The 20,222-nt window shown below is 41.7% G+C and overlaps 1 protein-coding gene across 7 annotated transcripts in view; it reads right to left on the reverse strand.

Annotated features, from left to right (window-relative positions):
- Positions 1-20,222, reverse strand: part of rusc2 (RUN and SH3 domain containing 2) — a 107,505-nt gene that overhangs the window by 25,919 nt on the left and 61,364 nt on the right. For 5 of the 7 annotated variants that reach the window (XM_078219461.1, XM_078219460.1, XM_078219459.1 and 2 more), the window contains exons 4-8: positions 17,915-18,709; positions 13,920-14,111; positions 11,611-11,754; positions 10,957-11,033; positions 2,374-2,548 (exon numbers count right to left, since the gene is read on the reverse strand). In XM_078219461.1, coding sequence (XP_078075587.1) covers positions 2,374-2,548; positions 10,957-11,033; positions 11,611-11,754; positions 13,920-14,111; positions 17,915-18,709 — 1,383 coding nt within the window. The remainder of the gene's footprint in view (positions 1-2,373; positions 2,549-10,956; positions 11,034-11,610; positions 11,755-13,919; positions 14,112-17,914; positions 18,710-20,222) is intronic. The other 2 variants (XM_078219464.1, XM_078219465.1) reach the window with 2 other exon arrangements.

Here is a 20,222-nt window from a genome sequence, read left to right on the forward strand (position 1 = left end):
AAGGTGAGAGGGGAGAGTACAAAAGGGTCTCACAGGGGCACTGTTTTTCACACAGAGGGTGGTGAGTGTCTGGATCAAGCTGCCAGAGGCAGTAGTAGAGGCAGGTACAATTTTGTCTTTGAAAAAGCATTTAGACAGTTACGTGGGTAAGATGGGTATAGAGAGATATGGGCCAAATGCGGGCAATTGGGACTAGCTTAGTGGTTAAAAACTGGGCGGCATGGACAAGTTGGGCTGAAGGGCCTGTTTCCATGCTGTAAACCTCTATGACTCTCTAAAAGAGTTCTTAAAGATACGATTAATATTCCTGGGCCTCTAGGTTTTGACCCTGGCCACGTGAGGGTGCATGCCTCATGGAGGCAGCATCTCTATAGCAGGTTGGGGAACCATCAGCTCAGGGCTGGAGGCTCCATTACCCTCAGAGTAGGCTGCTGGGGTAAAATGCCGTCTCTACAGTCACAATAGGCAATCTGGAGAGCCCTGTGTTTGGTCCCTCTGATGTTTTGGAAGGAATGGTGCCAGAGGACTGGAGAATGGCGAATGTTGTTCCACTGTTTAAGAAAGGGAATAGAAATGACCCTGGTAATTATGGACCCTGGTAATTATAGACATTTAGAAAGATGCGGGTTAATCCGGGATAGTCAGCACGGATTCGTGAAGGGCAAGTCGTGCCTCACAAATTTGATTGCATTTTTTGAGGAGGTAACTAAGTGTGTTGATGAAGATAGGGCAGTTGATGTCATATACATGGATTTTAGTAAGGCGTTTGATAAGGTCCCCCATGGTCGGCTTATGATGAAAGTGAGGAGGTGTGGGATAGAGGGAAAGTTGGCCGATTGGATAGGTAACTGGCTGTCTGATCGAAGACAGAGGGTGGTGGTGGATGGAAAATTTTCGGACTGGAGGCAGGTTGCTAGCAGAGTGCCACAGGGATCAGTGCTTGGTCCTCTGCTCTATGTGATTTTTATTAATGACTTAGAGGAGGGGGCTGAAGGGTGGATCAGTAAATTTGCTGATGACACCAAGATTGGTGGAGTAGTGGATGAGGTGGAGGGCTGTTGTAGGCTGCAAAGAGACATAGATAGGATGCAAAGCTGGGCTGAAAAATGGCAAATGGAGTTTAACCCTGATAAATGTGAGGTGATTCATTTTGGTAGGATTAATTTAAATGTGGATTACAGGGTCAAAGGTAGGGTTCTGAAGACTGTGGAGGAACAGAGAGATCTTGGGGTCCATATCCACACATCTCTAAAGGTTGCCACTCAAGTGGATAGAGCTGTGAAGAAGGCCTATAGTGTGTTAGCTTTTATTAACAGGGGGTTGGAGTTTAAGAGCCGTGGGGTTATGCTGCAACTGTACAGGACCTTGGTGAGACCACATTTGGAATATCGTGTGCAGTTCTGGTCACCTCACTATAAGAAGGATGTGGAAGCGCTGGAAAGAGTGCAGAGGAGATTTACCAGGATGCTGCCTGGTATGGTCTTATGAGGAAAGGTTGAGGGAGCTAGGGCTGTTCTCTCTGGAGCGGAGGAGGCTGAGGGGAGACTGAATAGAGGTTTATAAAATGATGAAGGGGATAGATAGAGTGAACGTTCAAAGACTATTTCCTCGGGTGGATGGAGCTATTACAAGGGGGCATAACTATAGGGTTCATGGTGGGAGATATAGGAAGGATATCAGAGGTAGGTTCTTTACGCAGAGAGTGGTTGGGGTGTGGAATGGACTGCCTGCAGTGATAGTGGAGTCAGACACTTTAGGAACATTTAAGCGGTTATTGGATAGGCACATGGAGCACACCAGGATGATAAGGAGTGGGATAGCTTGATCTTGGTTTCAGGTAAAGCTCGGCACAATATCGTGGGCCGAAGGGCCTGTTCTGTGCTGTACTGTTCTATGTTCTAAGATAAAAACTTAAAAGGCAAGGGAATGAAGTAGGGAAATGGAGAGAGAATGAATGAAATGGGGGTGGGGGCAGAGAATGTCAAGGAATAGAGTGACAGTATGCTTGGCTTGTTGTTTTTAAAACATAATGATCAGAATTCCATTACTAACCAAGCATGAGAAAATATAACTTTTTGTTTGGACCCACGTCCAAAGGTTTGAGCACTTTTTGGTTACTGTTATAATTAAAAGTTGGGACCTTCCAAAGTGTTACTAAATCCTAAGTGTAAAGTTGGGTAATAGTTATTATTCTATTCTACCAATTTGTTTTATTTCTCAAAATGAATATCAGGTTACTCATAGCCTAAACGGTCAGTCTTAATGTCGATTAAATTTAGTATTGTCGGAAGTCGACCAAAATCGTAACTTGTAATCTGAGCACTGAATAAATTACGACATTATATAGCCATTGCTAAAAATGATACATCATACCAAGTTGAGTGGAAGCCTCAATCACAGTCCATGGCAAATTTTTCCTTTGGCCTATGATCATATCCAGAATGTACGCCTTCAAACCATCTTGAAGTATATTTTTCATTGCTGGGCACAGGTACTTAAGTACAAGGTGGCCCACATTGGGACTTACTGAACTGTTTCCAAGCTTGGCCTGTTTTAAAAAAAAAACAAAAAATACTACTTATCACACTTCATATTTGCTATGGTCCAGGCAATATTTTTTAAAAATTCAACATATTGCTGTCAATACCAATTGTGCCTATGCAAATGGTACTTGGGTCCATCCTTGGAAACAAGGCAAATAACTTTCAGTGCTAGTAAGTACTATAAGCAAAATGTCTTCTTTCTCCTTTTTAGCATTAACACAATGAAATATCAATGCGAGCATGATGAGCCCATCATCGTGCAACACATGCCGGAGGAGAGCTCAATAAAACATGCTTCCAGCTATGTGTGTATAAATTTAAGCTACAATACTTAGAACAATGGATTTTGTGCTTGTGTTTTCAGGGGCCAGGATCAGCGGCAGGAGCAGGAAATCCCTCATGAGTCGCAAAACGTGGTATACACTGGCAGAATTTCCCATTCCGATTGTCCCTGCCCCACGCCAATGACATAATGCGAATCCCAACGTTCAACGTCGGGATCCCCATTTGAATACATTTAAATAAAATTACCAGGTTTTTACGCTGGTCATGTGGGCCAGTGCCCAGACACAGGACCAGGGTGCAGTGCCGAGGGCGGTTCTATTCTTATATTTTTGTATCAGGGTACTTGTAAAAGTTACGTTGCTCAGGTTTCATCCACTGTGTCACTCTGCCTATTTTTGAGAAAATTCTGCCAATTATGTTTTTTTTATAGTCATAATGCTGGAAAGGTAAACAATATGGTTTCCCAGTTAAAAACACAAAGCAAGAGAAAAACCATGGTCAATCATGAAAAGTAAAATTACGAAATGAAGGTTCAAAATGATGGAGGTATTCATATCGTTATGCCCAGTAAAGGCATTCCATATTCATATTTTAATTATGGACTCTGTTCATAGGGATATTTCCAGTCTGGACAGTGAGGAATCTTTGGTGTCCAGGAAGGCTTTTGGAACAATATGTATATAGTCCGACTGGAGAGAGGGCTATACTGGACCTGGTACAAGGAAATGAGCCCAGCCAGGTCATCAAAGTTGCAGTGAGGGAACATGTGGCGAACAGTGACCACAATTCCGTAAGTTTTCGGATACTCATGGAAAAGGACGAGTGTTGTCCTGGAGTTAAGGTGCTAAATTGGGGGGAGGCTGACTGCAACAAGATTAGGCAGGATTTGGAGGCTGTTGTTTGGAAGAGGCTGTTTGAGGGTAAAACCACATCTGGCATGTGGGAGTCTTTTAAGGAGCAGTTGATCGGAGTGCAGGACAGGCACGTGCCTGTGAAAAGGAAGGACAGGAAAGGCAGGATTCGGGAACCATGGATGACCAGGGAAATTGCAAGTCTAGTCAAAAGTAAAAAGGATGCATACATGAGGTCTAGGCAACTAAAAACAGGGGAAGCACTTGAAGAATACAGGGAAAGTTGAAAAAAACTCAAACAGGGAGTTGGGAGGACAAAAAGGGGTCACAAAATGTTCTTGGCAGGCAGGATTATGGAGAATCTCAAGGTATTTTATACAAATATTAGGAACAAGAGGGTAGCTAGAGAAAAAGTTGGTCCACTCAAGGACAAAGGAGGGAAATTGTGCATAGAACATAGAAAGCCACAGCACAAACAGGCCCTTCGGCCCACAAGTTGCGCTGATCATATCCCTACCTCTAGGCCTATCTATAGCCCTCAATCCCATTAAATCCCATGTACTCATCCAGAAGTCTCTTAAAAGACCCCAACGAGTTTGCCTCCACCACCACCGACGTCAGCCGATTCCACTCACCCACCACCCTCTGAGTGAAAAACTTACCCCTGACATCTCCTCTGTACCTACCCCCCAGCACCTTAAACCTGTGTCCTCTCGTAGCAACCATTTCAGCCCTTGGAAATAGCCTCTGAGAGTCTACCCTATCCAGACCTCTCAACATCTTGTAAACCTCTATCAGGTCACCTCTCATCCTTCGTCTCTCCAGGGAGAAGAGACCAAGCTCCCTCAACCTATCCTCATAAGGCATGCCCCCCAATCCAGGCAACATCCTTGTAAATCTCCTCTGCACCCTTTCAATGGCTTCAACAACTTTCCTGTAATGAGGTGACCAGAACTGCGCGCAGTACTCCAAGTGGGGTCTAACCAGGGTCCTATAAAGCTGCAGCATTATCTCCCGACTCCTAAACTCAATCCCTCGATTAATGAAGGCTAGTACGCCGTACGCCTTCTTGACCGCATCCTCCACCTGCGAGGCCGATTTAAGAGTCCTATGGACCCGGACCCCAAGGTCCTTCTGATCCTCTACACTGCTAAGAATGGTACCCTTCATATTATACTGCTGCTTCATCCCATTGGATCTGCCAAAATGGATCACTACACACTTATCCGGGTTGAAGTCCATCTGCCACTTCTCCGCCCAGTCTTGCATTCTATCTATGTCTCGCTGCAACTTCTGACATCCCTCCAAACTATCCACAACACCACCTACCTTGGTGTCGTCAGCAAACTTACCAACCCATTCCTCCACTTCCTCATCCAGGTCATTTATGAAAATGACAAACAGCAAGGGTCCCAGAACAGATCCCTGGGGCACTCCACTGGTCACTGACCTCCATGCAGAGAAAGACCCCTCCACAGCCACTCTCTGCCTTCTGTAGGCAAGCCAGTTCTGGATCCACAAGGCAACAGCCCCTTGGATCCCATGCCCTCTCAAGTGGGTGAGATCCTTAATGAGTATTTTGCATCAGTATTCACAAAGGAGAGGGACACGTCGATTGATGGTGTCTCAGAGGGGTATGTTAACCCTCTAGAACAAGTCATCATTATGAGGGAGCAAGTGTTCAGTGTATTAAAAAGCATTAAAAAGACATTCCCAGGGCCAGATGACATCTCTTCCAAATTACTGAGGGAGACAAGAGAGGAAATTGTTGGGCCTCTAACAGAAATCTTTGTTTCCTTGTTGGCCACAGGTGAGGTCCCAGAGGATTTCAGGATAGCCAATTTTGTCCCATTATTTAAGGGTAGCAAGGATAACCTGGATAATTATAGGCCAGTGAGTTTGACGTCAGTGATAGTGAAACTGTTGGAGAGGATTCTTAGGAATAGGATCTATACACATTTGGAACTGAATGGTCTCATTAGCAACAGACAGCATGGTTTTGTACGAGGGAGGTCATGTCTCACGCATTTGATTGAGTTTTTTGAAGAGTGACAAAATGATTGAAGAGGGAAGGGCCATGGATGTTGTCTACATGGACTTTAGGAAAGCATTTGACAAGGTCCCTCACGGCAGGCTGGTGCAAAAGGTTAAATCACACGGGATAAAGAATGAACTAGCTAGATGGATTCAGAACTGGCTCAGCCATAGAAGACAGAGGATAGCAGTGGAAGGGTGTTTTTCTGAATGGAGGTCTGTAACTACTGGTGTTCCACAAGGAACAGTGCTGGGACCTCTGCTGAACGTAGCTGGTCCAATTAGCAAGTTTGCGGATGATACTAAGATTGCTGGAGTTGCGGATAGTGATGAAGATTGTCAGAGAATACAGTAGGATATAGATAGGCTGGAAAATTGGATGGAGAAATGGCAGATGGAATTTAACCCGGACAAATGTGAGGTGATGCAGTTTGGCCGATTCTGTTCAGGTGGGAGCTATAAAATAAATGGCAGAACCATCAGGAGCATAGATACACGGAGAGATCTTGGAGTATTGGTCCACAGATCCTTAAAAGTGGCAGCGCAGGTGGAAAAGATGGTGAAGAAAGCATATGGCATGCTTACCTTCATTGGCTGGGGCATCAAATATAAAAGTTGGCAAATTATGTTAGATAAAACGTTGGTTAGGCCACATTTGGAATGCTGTGTCCAATTCTGGTCGCCACACTACTAGAAGGACGTGGAGGCTTTGGAGGGAGCACAGAAAAAGTTTACCAGGATGTTGCCTGGTATTAGCTATGAGGAGAGAGCGAATAAACTGGAGTTGTTCTCCCTGGAAAGACAGAGGCTGAGGGGCGACCTCATAGAAGTTTATAAAATAATAGACAAGGCAAACAGTTGGAAGCCTTTTCCCAGGGCAGAAATGACAATTACAAGGGGGCACAAGTTCAAGGTAAGGGGGGAAAGGTTCACTAGAGACATGCGGGGAAAGTTTTTTTTTACACAGAGGGTGGTGGGGACCTGGAATGCACTGCCAAGAGAGGTGTTTGAGAAAAACACGTTAGCAACATTTAAGACTTATCCGGATAGACACATGAACAGGTGGGGAATAGAGGGATACAGGCGGTTGATCTAGATAGGACAACATGATCAGCACAGACTTGGTGCGCTGAAGGACCTGATCCTGTGCTGTACTGTTCTTTGTTCTAGAACTGGAATGGACACTTGTGAGATGGTCACTAAGGGCCATGCAATCTTTGCAACTTCAACATAGACTATCCAAAGCTTCTAGAAAGTACCTAATTGCATCTCCCTGGGTGGGGGCCTCCCTCTGGAATCAAGACAAATATCAGCTGTAGAATTCACACTTGCTATTGTTTAGAAATTTACCCAAAACACATCCAGACATCACGTGCCAAATTGGAACCCTACAAAGAGGACTGGACAGAGACCAATTTAGCCTGACTTAAAGTGTGCGCAACTTTCCATTGTATAGCAATGACCTTCAGCCAAATCATTACAAGTGGACAATACCAGTATTGCTCATATGACTGAAATCGGTTGGAAATATCAAGTTTTATTTGAAGACCCAGAAACACTAAGTGTTACGGCGCAGGAGGCATCCTTTTGGCCCATCACGTCTCCAAACGTGCATCATGACTTCATGCCATTCCCCTGTATCGCTGCACATTGTGTTTCTATTCAAGTAATTATCTATTGCCTTTTCGAATGCCTCGATTGAACTTGTCTCCACCACAGTTCCATGCAGTGCTTTCCAGACCTGAAACACTCATTGTGTGAAAAAGCTTTTTCTCACATCACATTTGCTTCTTTTCCAAATCACTTTAAACCTGTGCCCTCTCAGTCTTGATCCTTTTCACATGCGAGAACAGTTGCTCCCTATCTACTCTGTCCAGCCCCTTGTGGTTTTGAACATCTATATTAAATCTCCTACCAAAATGCATCTTTAAATTGAACTTCATATGCCACCTATCTGCCCACTCCACCAACCTGTCTATGTCCTTTTGAAGTTCTACCCTGTCCTTTTCACAGTTTACGATGCTTCCAAGTTCTGTGTCCTCCTACACGCCAAGATCTAGATCAATATATATCTCAAAGCCAGGGTCCCAATACTGACCCCTGGGAAGTCTGCAGAAAATACCAAGATGGAAGCAGCTGCAGCAAAGGGCTGTGCCATCTTTGGCTTTTAAGAACCTGGATAAGGGGATCAGGGCTTATGAGGAAAAGGCAGGGGAATGGGGATGAGAAAAAAAAAAGAAATCAGCCATGATTGAATGGCGGAGCAGACTCGATGGGCCGAGTGGCCTAATTCTGCTCCTATGTCTTATGGATGATAACAGAACCCCCACTGTTTGATTCCTGTCTCTCAAAAGTTCATCTGTATTGAAATGGGTTTTCCTGGTACAGAAACCACAAACAACCAGCTTCATGATCTGCTGGAAATCCAGCTCTTCGTCGGACTCCTGCAATAATCCCAATATTCAACTATAGCGATTTAAAAACATCTAAACTATAATTCAATGTTGAAAAAGATTCCTTTCTTTATTAGAGTCTGAAGCAACAGCCGTTCTAAAACAAATCAAACTTGTGAACTGTTAACTATTCTGTTAGCAACATAAGTCCACTCTCTTTTTTAATTGTATCTTTCTCAAGGGTGTGGTGTGTGAATCCAAAGTATTTACATTTTCAAGGTGAATATGTGAATAAATGATCTGCTTTTTGATCTGCTGAGGATAGCAAATGTGGTCCCGTTATTTAAGAAGGGTAGCAAGGATAACCCGGGTAATTATAGGTCGGTGAGCTTGACGTCTGTGGTAGGGAAGTTGTTGGAGAAGATTCTTAGAGATAGGATATATGTGCATTTAGAACTGAATAATCTCATTAGCGATAGACAGTATGGTTTTGTACGAGGGAGGTCATGCCTCACAAATTTGGTTGAGTTTTTTGAGGAGGTGACAAAAACGATTGACGAGGGAAGGGCCGTGGATGTCGTCTATATGGATTTTAGTAAAGCGTTTGACAAGGTCCCTCATGGCAGGTTGGTGCAAAAGGTTAAATCTCACGCGATAAAAGGCGAGCTAGCATGATGGGTGGAGAACTGGCTTAGCCATAGAAGACAGAGGGTAGCAGTGGAGGAGTCTTTTTCCGGTTGAAGGTCTGTGACTAGTGGTGTTCCACAGGGCTCTGTACTGGGACCTCTGCTGTTTGTGATATATACATAAATGATTTGGGAGGAAGATGTAACTGGTGTGATCAGTAAGTTTGCGGACGACACAAAGATTGCTGGAGTTGCGGATAGTGATGAACATCGTCAGAGAATACAGCAGGATATAGATAGGCTGGAACATTGGGCGGAGAAATGGCAGATGAAATTTAATCCAGATGAATGCGAAGTGATGCATTTTGGTAGATCTAATGTAAGGGGGAGCTATACAATAAATGGCAGAACCATCAGGAGTATAGACACACAGAGGGTCCTGGGTGTACAAGTCCACAGATCCTTAAAGATGGCAGCATAGGCGGAGAGGGTGGTGAAGAAGGCATATGGCATGCTTGTCTTTATTGGACGGGGCATAGAATACAAAAGTTGGCATATGATGTTGCAGCTGTATAGAACGATGGTTAGGCCACATTTGGAATACTGCGTCCAGTTCTGGTCGCCACACTACCAGAAGGACGTGGAGGCTTTGGAGAGAGTACAGAGAAGGTTTACCAGGATGTTGCCTGGTATGGAGGGTCTTAGCTATGAGGAGAGATTGGGTAAGATGGGTTTTTTCTCCCTGGAAAGACGGAGGATGAGGGGCGACTAATAGAGGTGTATAAAATTATGAAGGGCATAGATAGGGTGAACAGTGGGAAGCTTTTTCCCAGGTCGGGGGTGACGAACACAAGGGGTCACGGGTTCAAGGTGAGGGGGGGGGGCAAAGTTCAACACAGATGTCAGGGGGATGTATTTTACACAGAGGGTGGTGAGGGCCTGGAATGCACTGCCAAGCAAGGTGATTAAGGCAGACACGCTGGGATTGTTTAAGACTTATTTAGATAGCCACATGAACAGACTGGGAATAGAGGGATACAAAAAAATGGTCTAGTGGGGAACATGAGCGGCATAGGCTTGGAGGGCCAAAGGGCCGGTTCCTGTGCTGTATTGTTCTTTGTTTACTTAAACCCAAAAAAAGCTTGCTGTTGTTATTTCCAAATTAACCATACACCCTGGAGGTTAAGAATCACTCATATCTTCCTCTTCAAAACCACAATGATTACCGACAGCAAGGGAAAGGGTGTAATAGTTTCAACTTCCTGTCCGTAACAAAATACTCCTGTTCTTAATAAGGCATAGCATAACTTAACATAATAACTGGACGTCTGTGTGAATAGGTGCCAAGTTTCCAAGTTGTGCAGCACTGCACCGATTCACTTTGGAAGCAACATGGCAGGTTGATAGAGTTCTTCAAAAATCATTCAACTAAGAGAATTGGCAGGAAGAGCAATGAGCAAATTATTGAAGGGGGTGGTCTGGACGAACAAAGAAATACATAATACAGAAGGGGTCGATCATTCATTCGTTGACTAAAAGTTATTGCCTGCAAGTATGGCCATCGTCATAGGCAGTGAATGAGAACAGGACAAGGTCAGTCTTTCTTTGGCAGATACAAAGAAATAAATACTTGCTCCTTGTGCTACAAAAGTTGGGTAAAGTACTACAGCGGGCACCTTTGTCGTTAAGATGGCACCCTTAATAAATATCCTCCATTTGTCACAATCCTGCATGTCATCATTAACCAGCCCAATTTTCACATCAGGGTCTACCCAGTCAATTACAAACCAAATTTGGGATCTAATTTACATAATTTTCTGAGGATTCCACAGGCTCACAACAAGGGAGTCAAGTGTTACCATCAAAAGCAGAAAATATCGAACAAGAGAGAATGAACACAAGATCTAAAATCGAGTATTCTGACCCACACATTGCTGGAGATGCTCCCCCCATCATTTGGAGCCATGAAAATCTTTTGCTAATTATAAACATCAGCGATCGGAAGCACAAACAATGTCATGATTCTCTTCAGAAACAATACATTTTGGATGATTCACTGCAACAAACAATCACTTGACTGTACAATACCAGAAAAAGTTGAAAGGTTAATATTGCTATTAGCTTTTTATTCCCCCCATTTTTTGTTCAAGAACATTACAAAAATAGCACAAGAACACATTAATACCCAAATCAAATCAAATCACAGACACATTAGCCATTTTACCTTGACACCAGGATCTCTACTTGTTCCAAAGTGTGCGACAATTAGGTCAACAGCAATATTCACAGCCTTAACAAGACCTAATAAAAAGATATATGAGTAATACAGTGGATTTCATATTGACAACTCTTGCTTTTTAAAAAAACATATTTCCAATACAATTCTATTGAATAATTCATATGATCATTGCAACAGAAAATAATGTCAGACAAATGCCATACATGTTTTAAATGCTACAGGTCACACTGACCTCCAATGTTAGAATTTTTCAATCAATACAATTTAATTTGTCGTAATTTGGATCCACTTACAAATATTTGGGCTGCCAATGATGCCATTCACACAAACTGCAATTATAAAGGCATTAGCTTATTGGTCCAAAAAAATACAAGCTGAATTTCTTGCCAAATTCACATTTGCAATGTTTAGCCTATACTTTGTTACCTAATTGTTGAAAATTCAACATTATTAAAAATGCCCATTGTCATAGTTGTATAGAAATTGTATTCTAATATCAACACAACTCCGTCATCGCAGAAAATATTTAACATGCTAATTTTTGGTATCTGGTCAAATGAGAGATACACTTGATAAATATATTCAAAATGTCCTATATTTTAAAATATTAAATTTAAAATATCAAAAGCTGATTTTTACCCTTTTTCTGTAGCAAATCTATGGAGATACTTTCTGTGGCTCCATCAGGTGATAAACAGAACTCAGCAGGGGGTTTCTCGGCCAATGAAAAATAATCCGGAAAGAAATCACTGTAATAGTTCTGAAGTTGCTTCACAGATTGGCCTATAAAAAGGGAGTCCATATTATGTAATCCACAGGCAAACAACATACTTGTCAAATATTCCCCAACCATATTCAGTGTATCCCCGCATCCACCCCCACTAATTCCAGAATTCACTGATATCCTGCATACCATATTTTAGTGACGACATAATATCAAATGTCATTGTTGAATATCAAGGGGAGGTGTTTAAATCCTTAATGTTACCAGGGTCATATATGGCAGTTGTCTTTTAATATAGATAAAAGCAATGAGATGCACTTGGGTAGGGGCAAGTCCAACCATGCTGCCCCCCCCCCCCCCCCCCCCAGGGCTGTCTGCTTAAGGTTGCTGAATGGAAGGAGGATCTGGAGTTAATAGCGCATCAGTTGTATTGTCAATCCAATTAATTATAATACTAGAAATTCTATCCTTTTAGTATCAGTATTCAGTTTTGGTTTGCACACAAAATGGGAAATACAGTCCCTGAAAAATATTAAAATTAGGACCACTAGGTTAACAGCTCTCAAGTATCAGGATAAATTAAAGAAAGCTGTGGCCTTATGTAGAAAATAGTAGAACGCAAGGAGATTTTAATTGAGGTCTTTAAAATAATGGAAACATTAGCCTCAATCAAAGAGGTTAGATGCTTGAACTGGATAGTTTAGTGAGATCGGGGGCATAAATACATGTTATGAGAATGTAGAACTCAGTTATATGTTGGGCCGTGCTGCTTTTCTTGCAGACCTCTGGAATGGTTTCTTGACATATACAGTGAATGTGGATATGTTGCAAGCATTCAAAAGCAAGATTGGCAAATATTTTCTTTTTTGTATTCATTCATGGGATGTGGGTGTTACTGGCAAAAGGCAATTTCCTAACGCAAGCAGCCCTTGAGAGGGTGGTGTTGAGCATTTTGAAGGTATCGTGATCTTTGGGAGTTGTCATAGTGATTCCTGGAGCTTGTCTGATTGCTTCAAGGATCAAGGAGGAATGTGAGATTTTTTTCCTGAATCAGACCAAGCTCTTTGAACACTACACTAGGAATTGAGGCAGTGTGAGAGAGCAGTGGGCATGGGAGTGTTTGCATCAGAAGTTGGGGAAATGAGTTATAGAGCGTACACATTATGCTATGCTAGTCTCAATACAGCAGTTAGTCTTTATCGATGCTTTCTTGTATGTTTGTAATGTGATATCCACATGTAAACATACAATGTAAAATAGAATGTGTTAAAGTGCAGATTATTAAGATTTCATGATGAATCGTCTGCCTCTCATATCTCATCTCTGGCTAGATACTCCAACAACTCAACAAAAAAAAACCACTGTTAGATTGACAACTGCTTCAAATTGCCACCATTTAATGTGTCATTTGAGCAGTGCCTTTGTAGTTGAATTCAATGGTCAAAGCGAATGGTTAGTGCCAGTCGCCGGATATAGCTGGCTGCCCTCAATAAGTGTGGTTGGTATAAGCGATAAGGACGGCATTGTGCAACAGTATTTGGTATCAAAAGGATATTCTGCATCCTGGTGGACTATAGCATCAGTCATGTATATCCTCTCACTCCAACTTTGTCGTTGGCTGAGAGAGAACATGCATATTTTTTTCTAGGGTATTTGTCATTGTCAGTTTGTAACTGAGCACTGGAAGCAATATGGAAGCTGCCAAGAGTGACTTGCTTCATAATTATCGTTATTGCTTTGTTGAACTCTGTTCTTTTTGCCTCCATTTCATGACAAATGAATCTATGTCCCAAGTTACACACTGGTACAAGTGCTTACTCTGGTCTACCCTAGGCTGATACTGTTATGATTGGTCAATTAGTTATTACAACCACTAGGTCACATCTTAAGGGAACTTGATAACTCTTACCAAAAATCCCATTCACATCAACAAACCAGCCAGCAGTAACATTCTCTGAAACATTTAAAAAATAAATTCTCTGATTTTAAAATCATCATCATTAAGAAGCAATGTTAATATGTACATACTGAAATAAACTAATTTTTAAAACTATTGTATGAACAGATAAACAGTAACAGATGACAGTAGCAGACAGAAAGAAAAGTAGTATAGAAAAGTATTAGACAAAGGTACAGGGACAGAAGTACAAGCAAATAAATAACATTAAATGAATGCTACAAACTATATGGTTATATATTCTGAAAGCACAAAACAGAACTGCACCATATAGCCTTGAACGGATATGGCTGACACCACTTGTGCCGGAGAATTCCAGATACGTATTCTTCTTGATCATTCCAGGACCTGACTGTTTAGGCTCCAAATTACAGCCAAATCCTGTTATACGGTCATGGCCGAGGGGGTTTCTTCTACGATATTCCCTCCATTTCAATGTCAGAGGTGTAATGTGATTAGCTAGAATGCACAGTAGATGAAAAACATAGAAGAGCCAGAGAGATTTAGTGATGTAAATTCACATTCTAGAATGCTTTAGTAATATTCTATAGCAAGAATTTTGTGTCAAACTAGTCATTCAATTACATCAGAGAACATAGTTAAATAAGTTAAGATTTGTAGATATATTGCATCAGCGTTCAACTATCTTGATTAAAATTCCTGCTCTCCTTTTTTGGTACCTTCATTTGGAAGGATCCTCCACCAACGATCGGAAAAGCACATTTGCCATGCAACATAAGAATTTGTGTTTAATACACATATTTTCATTTTGGATTGCTTTTCTTCCATGAGAAAGCATAAAATCAAAGTTGACAGCACAGAAAGAGGCATCTTGGCCCATCATGTTTGCATTGGCTGCCCAGCCTAATCCCACTTTCTAGCATTTGATCCATAGCCCTACAGGTTATGGTGTTTGAAATGAGTCTGAGTTTCTACCTCTTCTACGTTTCAGGCAGTCAGTTCTGGACACCCACAAGCCTCTGGGTTAATTTTCTTTTTCATCTCCTCTCTAATCCTTCTACCAATCAACTTAAATCCAAGTCATTGACTTCTCTGCTAAAGTAAAGAGGCTCTTTTCATCCACTCTATCCCGGCCCCTTACAATTTTATACATCTCAATCAAATCTCCCCTCAGCTTCCTCTGTTCCAAGGAGAACAACACAGCCTATCCAATCTTTACTCGTAGCAGCAATTTTCCAGTCCTGGCGACATCCTCGTAATTCTCCTCTCATGTCTTCTCTAATCCTTTCTGTAATGAGGTGACTGGAACTGTAGATAGTACTCAAGTTGTGGCTTAACTAATATTTTATTAGCGGCATGGTGGCACAGTGGTTAGCATTGCTGCCCCACAGCACCAGGGACCCAGGTTCGATTCCACCCTTGGGTGACTGTCAGTGTTCTCCCCGTGCCTGCGTGGGTTTCCTCCGGGTGCTCCGATTTCCTCCCACACTCCAGAGATGTGCGGGTTAGGTTGATTGGCCATGCTAAATTTCCCCTTACTGTCAGAGGAATTAGCCGGGTAAATACGTGGGGTTAGAACAAAAGAACAAAGAACAATGCAGCACAGGAACAGGCCCTTCGGCCCTCCAAGCCCACGCCGCTCCCTGGTCCAAACTAGACCATTCTTTTGTATCCCTCCATTCCCACTCCGTTCATATGGCTGTCTAGATAAGTCTTAAACGTTCCTAGTGTGTCCGCCTCCACCACCTTGCCTGGCAGCGCATTCCAGGCCCCCACCACCCTCTGTAAAATATGTCCTTCTGATATCTGTGTTAAACCTCCCCCCCCTTCACCTTGAACCTATGACCCCTCGTGAACGTCACCACCGACCTGGGGAAAAGCTTCCCACCGTTCACCCTATCTATGCCTTTCATAATTTTATACACCTCTATTAAGTCTCCCCTCATCCTCCGTCTTTCCAGGGAGAACAACCCCAGTTTACCCAATCTCTCCTCATAACTAAGCCCCTTACAGGGATAGGATACTGGGTGCGATTGTTGTCAGTGCAGGTTCGATGAGCCGAATGGCCTCCTTCTATACTGTAGGGATACTATGATTTACATAATTCCATCATAACTTCCCTGCTCTTTTATTCTGTGTCTTGGCTAAATTAAATGATGCCATATGTTTTTTTAACCATCTTATCAACCTGTCCTGCTACTTGTAGGGAACAGTGGATATTCACTCCAAGGTCCCTCATTTCCTCTACAACTCACTATCCTCATATTTAATGTGTATTCCTTTTCCTTGTTTGACTTCTCCAAATGAATCACCTCACATTTCTTTGGGTTAGATTCCATTTGCCATTTTTCTGCCCACCTGACCAGTTCATTGATATCTTCCTGCAGTCTACAGCAATTCTCCTCGCCATCAGCCACATGACCAATTTTTGTATCATCTGTAAACTTCTTGATCATTCCCCCTACATTCATATCCAAATCATTAATGTATAATACAAAAATGCAGGCAACCTAGTATTGAGCCCTGCAGAACCCCATTGGAAACAGTTATCCAGTCACAAAAACATCCAACAACAATTAACCTTTCATTTTAACCATTCTGCCATTTGAGACCTTGTCAAAATCCAAGACGACCACATGAACTACCCAACCCTCATAAATCCTCCTTGTTACTTCCTCAAAAAAAATTCCATCCAATTAGTCAGACACAACCTTCCCTTAACAAATCTACACTGACTCTCCTTGATTAGTCTGTGCCTTTCTAACCGAGTTTATCCTGTCCCTCAGAATGGATTTCAATAATTTGCCCACTATCAAGATCAGACTGACCGGCCTGTAATTATTCAACCTCTCCTCACTCCCATTTTAAACAAAGTTACAACATTAGCAGACCTCAAATCCTATGGCACCTCACCTGTATCCAGTGAGGGTGGAAAAATGATGGTCAGATCATTTGCAATTTCCTCTCTGGCTTCTTTTAACAGCCTAGGGTACGTTTTATCCAGCCCTGGTGATTAATCACTTGCAAAGATGCTAATCCCCTTAATACTTCCTTTCTCCCTTTGTTTATCACATCCAATTCCTTACACTCCTCCTCCTTAACTACAACGTCTGCATTCTCCCCCTCCTTTGTGAAGACAGATGCAAAGTTCTCATTAAGAAGCAGACCCACATCCTCTGCCTCCATACATAAATTACCATTTTGGTTTCCTTCGTTATCTCCTTATACCTAATGTATTGATAAAACATCTTTGGGTTCTCCTTGATTTTGCTTGCCAATATTCTTTCATGCCCTTTTTGTTTTTCTAATTTCCATTTCATCCCACCACTTTCTATACTTCTCTTGGCTTTCTGTAATTTTGAGTTCTCAATGTCTGGCACAAGCTTTCCCTTTCTTACCTTGCAAGCTCCTTGACATCCAGGAGGTTCTAGATTTGGCTCTCCCACTCCTTTTACTTGTGGGGACATGTTTACTCCAAACTCCTTGAATCTCCCCTATGAATGTCTCCTGCTGCTCTGACACTGATTGATTTTCAAGTTGTTATTTCCGGTCCACTTTTGCTAAATTACTCGACAGCTAAGTAGATTTGGCCTTTCCCCAATTTAGATCTGTTTTATTTTTGTCCTTTTCCATAGTTATGTTAAAACTAATTTAATTATACTCACTAGCATCACTGTCATTCCTTCCACTTGCCCAGTTTCATTTCTTAAAACTAAGTCCAGAACCTCACCCTCTCTGAATTCCACTGAATACACTTTAATTCTGTTCCATTCATTACTTTCACACTAAAGCTATCCCAGTTAATATGGAGGGGTTAAAATCTCCTAATATTACACTCACTGTTCGGAGGCTTCTTCCAAATTTAGATGCGAATGAAACTTCATAAAAATCCTGCAGGTAAGGAATCAGTATCTTGCAAAATCTCTACCAGGATCTGGCAAAAGCTGATTCCTTTATAGTAGATAGGCTTGAACACCAGTTTCCTGCTCTACGTAACACATGAATGAGTCCATGGAAATGGTAGTGATGTGCTCATGTAAATATAGGAATGGAAAATTAGGATAAGAGAAATAAAATAATGCCTATCAGGTGCATTTAATAATGCCAAAATCTCCACTTCCTACTTCCCTCATATGAAAACCTTGTTTTTTTCAACAAATAATTCGAGGATGAATGGAGGTGAAATCTAAGCCAATAACTTCTCTGACCAGGAGCAAGGCAGTAATCAGTGAAGCATTGCAGATTATGGCAGTTATATCTCTGTTCTATTTTGTTACATTTTAAGAAAAGTTAGTGTTTACCAGCAGTGAAGCCCGATGCCACATGGTTAAGTAATGTGGCTTTTCCACTTCTGCCCTTGTTATCCTTCTGATGATCCAGATGACTGCTGACACCATTTGTTGTTACGTTAGCTGATTTTGGCAACATAATTTGATGGGAACAATAGCTGGAATTCTGCGCAGTTTGAAAGTATCCTTGCTCTTTCTTCTGAGCTTCCTTGGGACTCTTTCTTTCATCTCTGATCTGTTGAAGGTGGCTTTTGCTAGGTGAAGCAGCACCTTTCGCTGGGGATGATCGTATTGGAAGGAGATTAGCAGATAAAGGACAAGATCTACTTCTTGGAGGGTGGCTTCCATAATTTCTTTCTGGCGAGACAGCAGAAGATGACGAGTCTCCACTCTGCAAGATGGGTGCATCGTTTTTCACTGGTGAGTAACTGCCCAGTGGTGATGGCCTAATTGCATCTGGTACAGGTCTCCTTAAACTGTACTCATTTATGGGGGAAGAATTTTCCTGTTTCTTATTCCCATCTGTATTGAATCCATTCTGTGACTGGCCTTCTGTCGCTATGTTTTCCAATGACACCATACCACCCGAAGAACTGGATGTACCACCCGAATGTTCATTTGTTGTTAGCTGACTATTTGGAATACTGTACATATATGAGACAGAAGATGCACTATGGTTTTGCAGTGGGCGAACCCTGGGAAGTTGTTTGCTCAATGGATGGTGAAGAATAAAAGGTTGAATAGGCAATGTAGTTGGGCGCTGTTCCTTACTATAACGGATAACTGCATTAGCTTCTGATCCACCACCTACATCACCACAAGCAGACAAAGGACAGAGGAGAAAGATGAATAAGACCAAAAACATTAGATAAGGCAAGACAGATAGATTACTTCTCCTACCTGTTCGGAACATACAAATTATGTTAGAAACACATTATTTAACAAGAATTATGAAAGAAACAACAATGAAAAGCAGGGGCAGATAAATTGCATGGGAAAACTGGTTCTCATTAGAATTTTCAAACAATGCTGGAAATGACAATTTTACTATATATCTTTATATGTGTTATCTTCTCAACATGAACATGGTCAACTTCTAAAAATACAACATTGTTTACAGTTGATATCCAAAAGACATTTCCCAATCTAAAATGGAAGAAGAATACAACAGTGGTAATACCTCACGGACTACAATAAAAGCAATAATTACCAATTGTATCCTTGGCCCATCTAATGTATCTTTAGTGGTTGACAATGAAAAGACATCGATAGATTTTGGCAAGTGTTTATATCCAGTGTTAGTTGGAAATTGATGAAATGGGCATGGAAGAATTAAGCAGGAAGATGATAATAATAAGTGGCATAAGTAAATGTCTCTTTCCTAAATAGTTCTGCTTGTTGCATTTTCAATCTAATGTTCCAATATTACACTGAATTTACAGCAGGGATTTAGTTAAACTCATCTATGCCAGAGGGAAAGTAAGCTGTGTGGAGGATGCAAAGAAAAACTGGCCTGTTAAGCGACTGGGCCAGAAGGCAGGTTGGTGTGTAGGTTGATATCTCATGTGTGGAAATGTAAAATTATCTGCTTTAGTGGGAAGAATGGAAAAGCAAAATATTTTTTTAAAAAGGTAAAAGACTAGTAAATGTTGCTAGTGTCCTTGTACATGAATCACAAAGCTAAAAAGGAAATATAACAAGCAATTAGAAAAGCAAATTGTAAATTAGCTTTATTGCAAGAGGGTTGGAAGAAAGCTTGCTGAAATTATATTGGGTTTTGGGGAGACCATGCCTGGAGTAGTGTACACAGTTTTAGTCTCCCTTTGATGGGGTACAATGAATGTTCACTAGACAGCCCTCTGAGCAGAGATCAAGTAGTATGGGCCTATATTGTCAGGGATTGAGAAGAATGAGAGAGGATCTCATTGAAACAAAAAGAATTCTGGAGGACTGACAGCTGTTTTTCCTGGCTAAAAAGAGTATAAGATTAGAGGTTATAGGCTAAGGATAGGGGTTGTCCATTTCTGATAAAATGAGAAGTATCTTCACAGAGATGCTTGTGAACCTTCAGAATTCTCTAGCCTAGAGGATTGTGGATACTCCATTGTTAAGTGTATTCATGACCGAGATCTATAGGCTGTTGAGAATTAAGGAAATCAAGGGATAGGAGGTAAAGGTAGGAAAATAGAGTTAATGTAGAAGTTTGAGCCATGATCTTATTGAATGGTAGAGGTGGTGTGAGGGGCCATATAGCCAACTCCCATTTCATATGTCCTGACAAACCTATTGGAATTTTTTTGAAGACGCAACTGGCAGAATA

The sequence above is a fragment of the Mustelus asterias genome, chromosome 1 (assembly GCF_964213995.1).
Source record: "Mustelus asterias chromosome 1, sMusAst1.hap1.1, whole genome shotgun sequence".
NCBI lineage: Eukaryota > Metazoa > Chordata > Chondrichthyes > Carcharhiniformes > Triakidae > Mustelus > Mustelus asterias.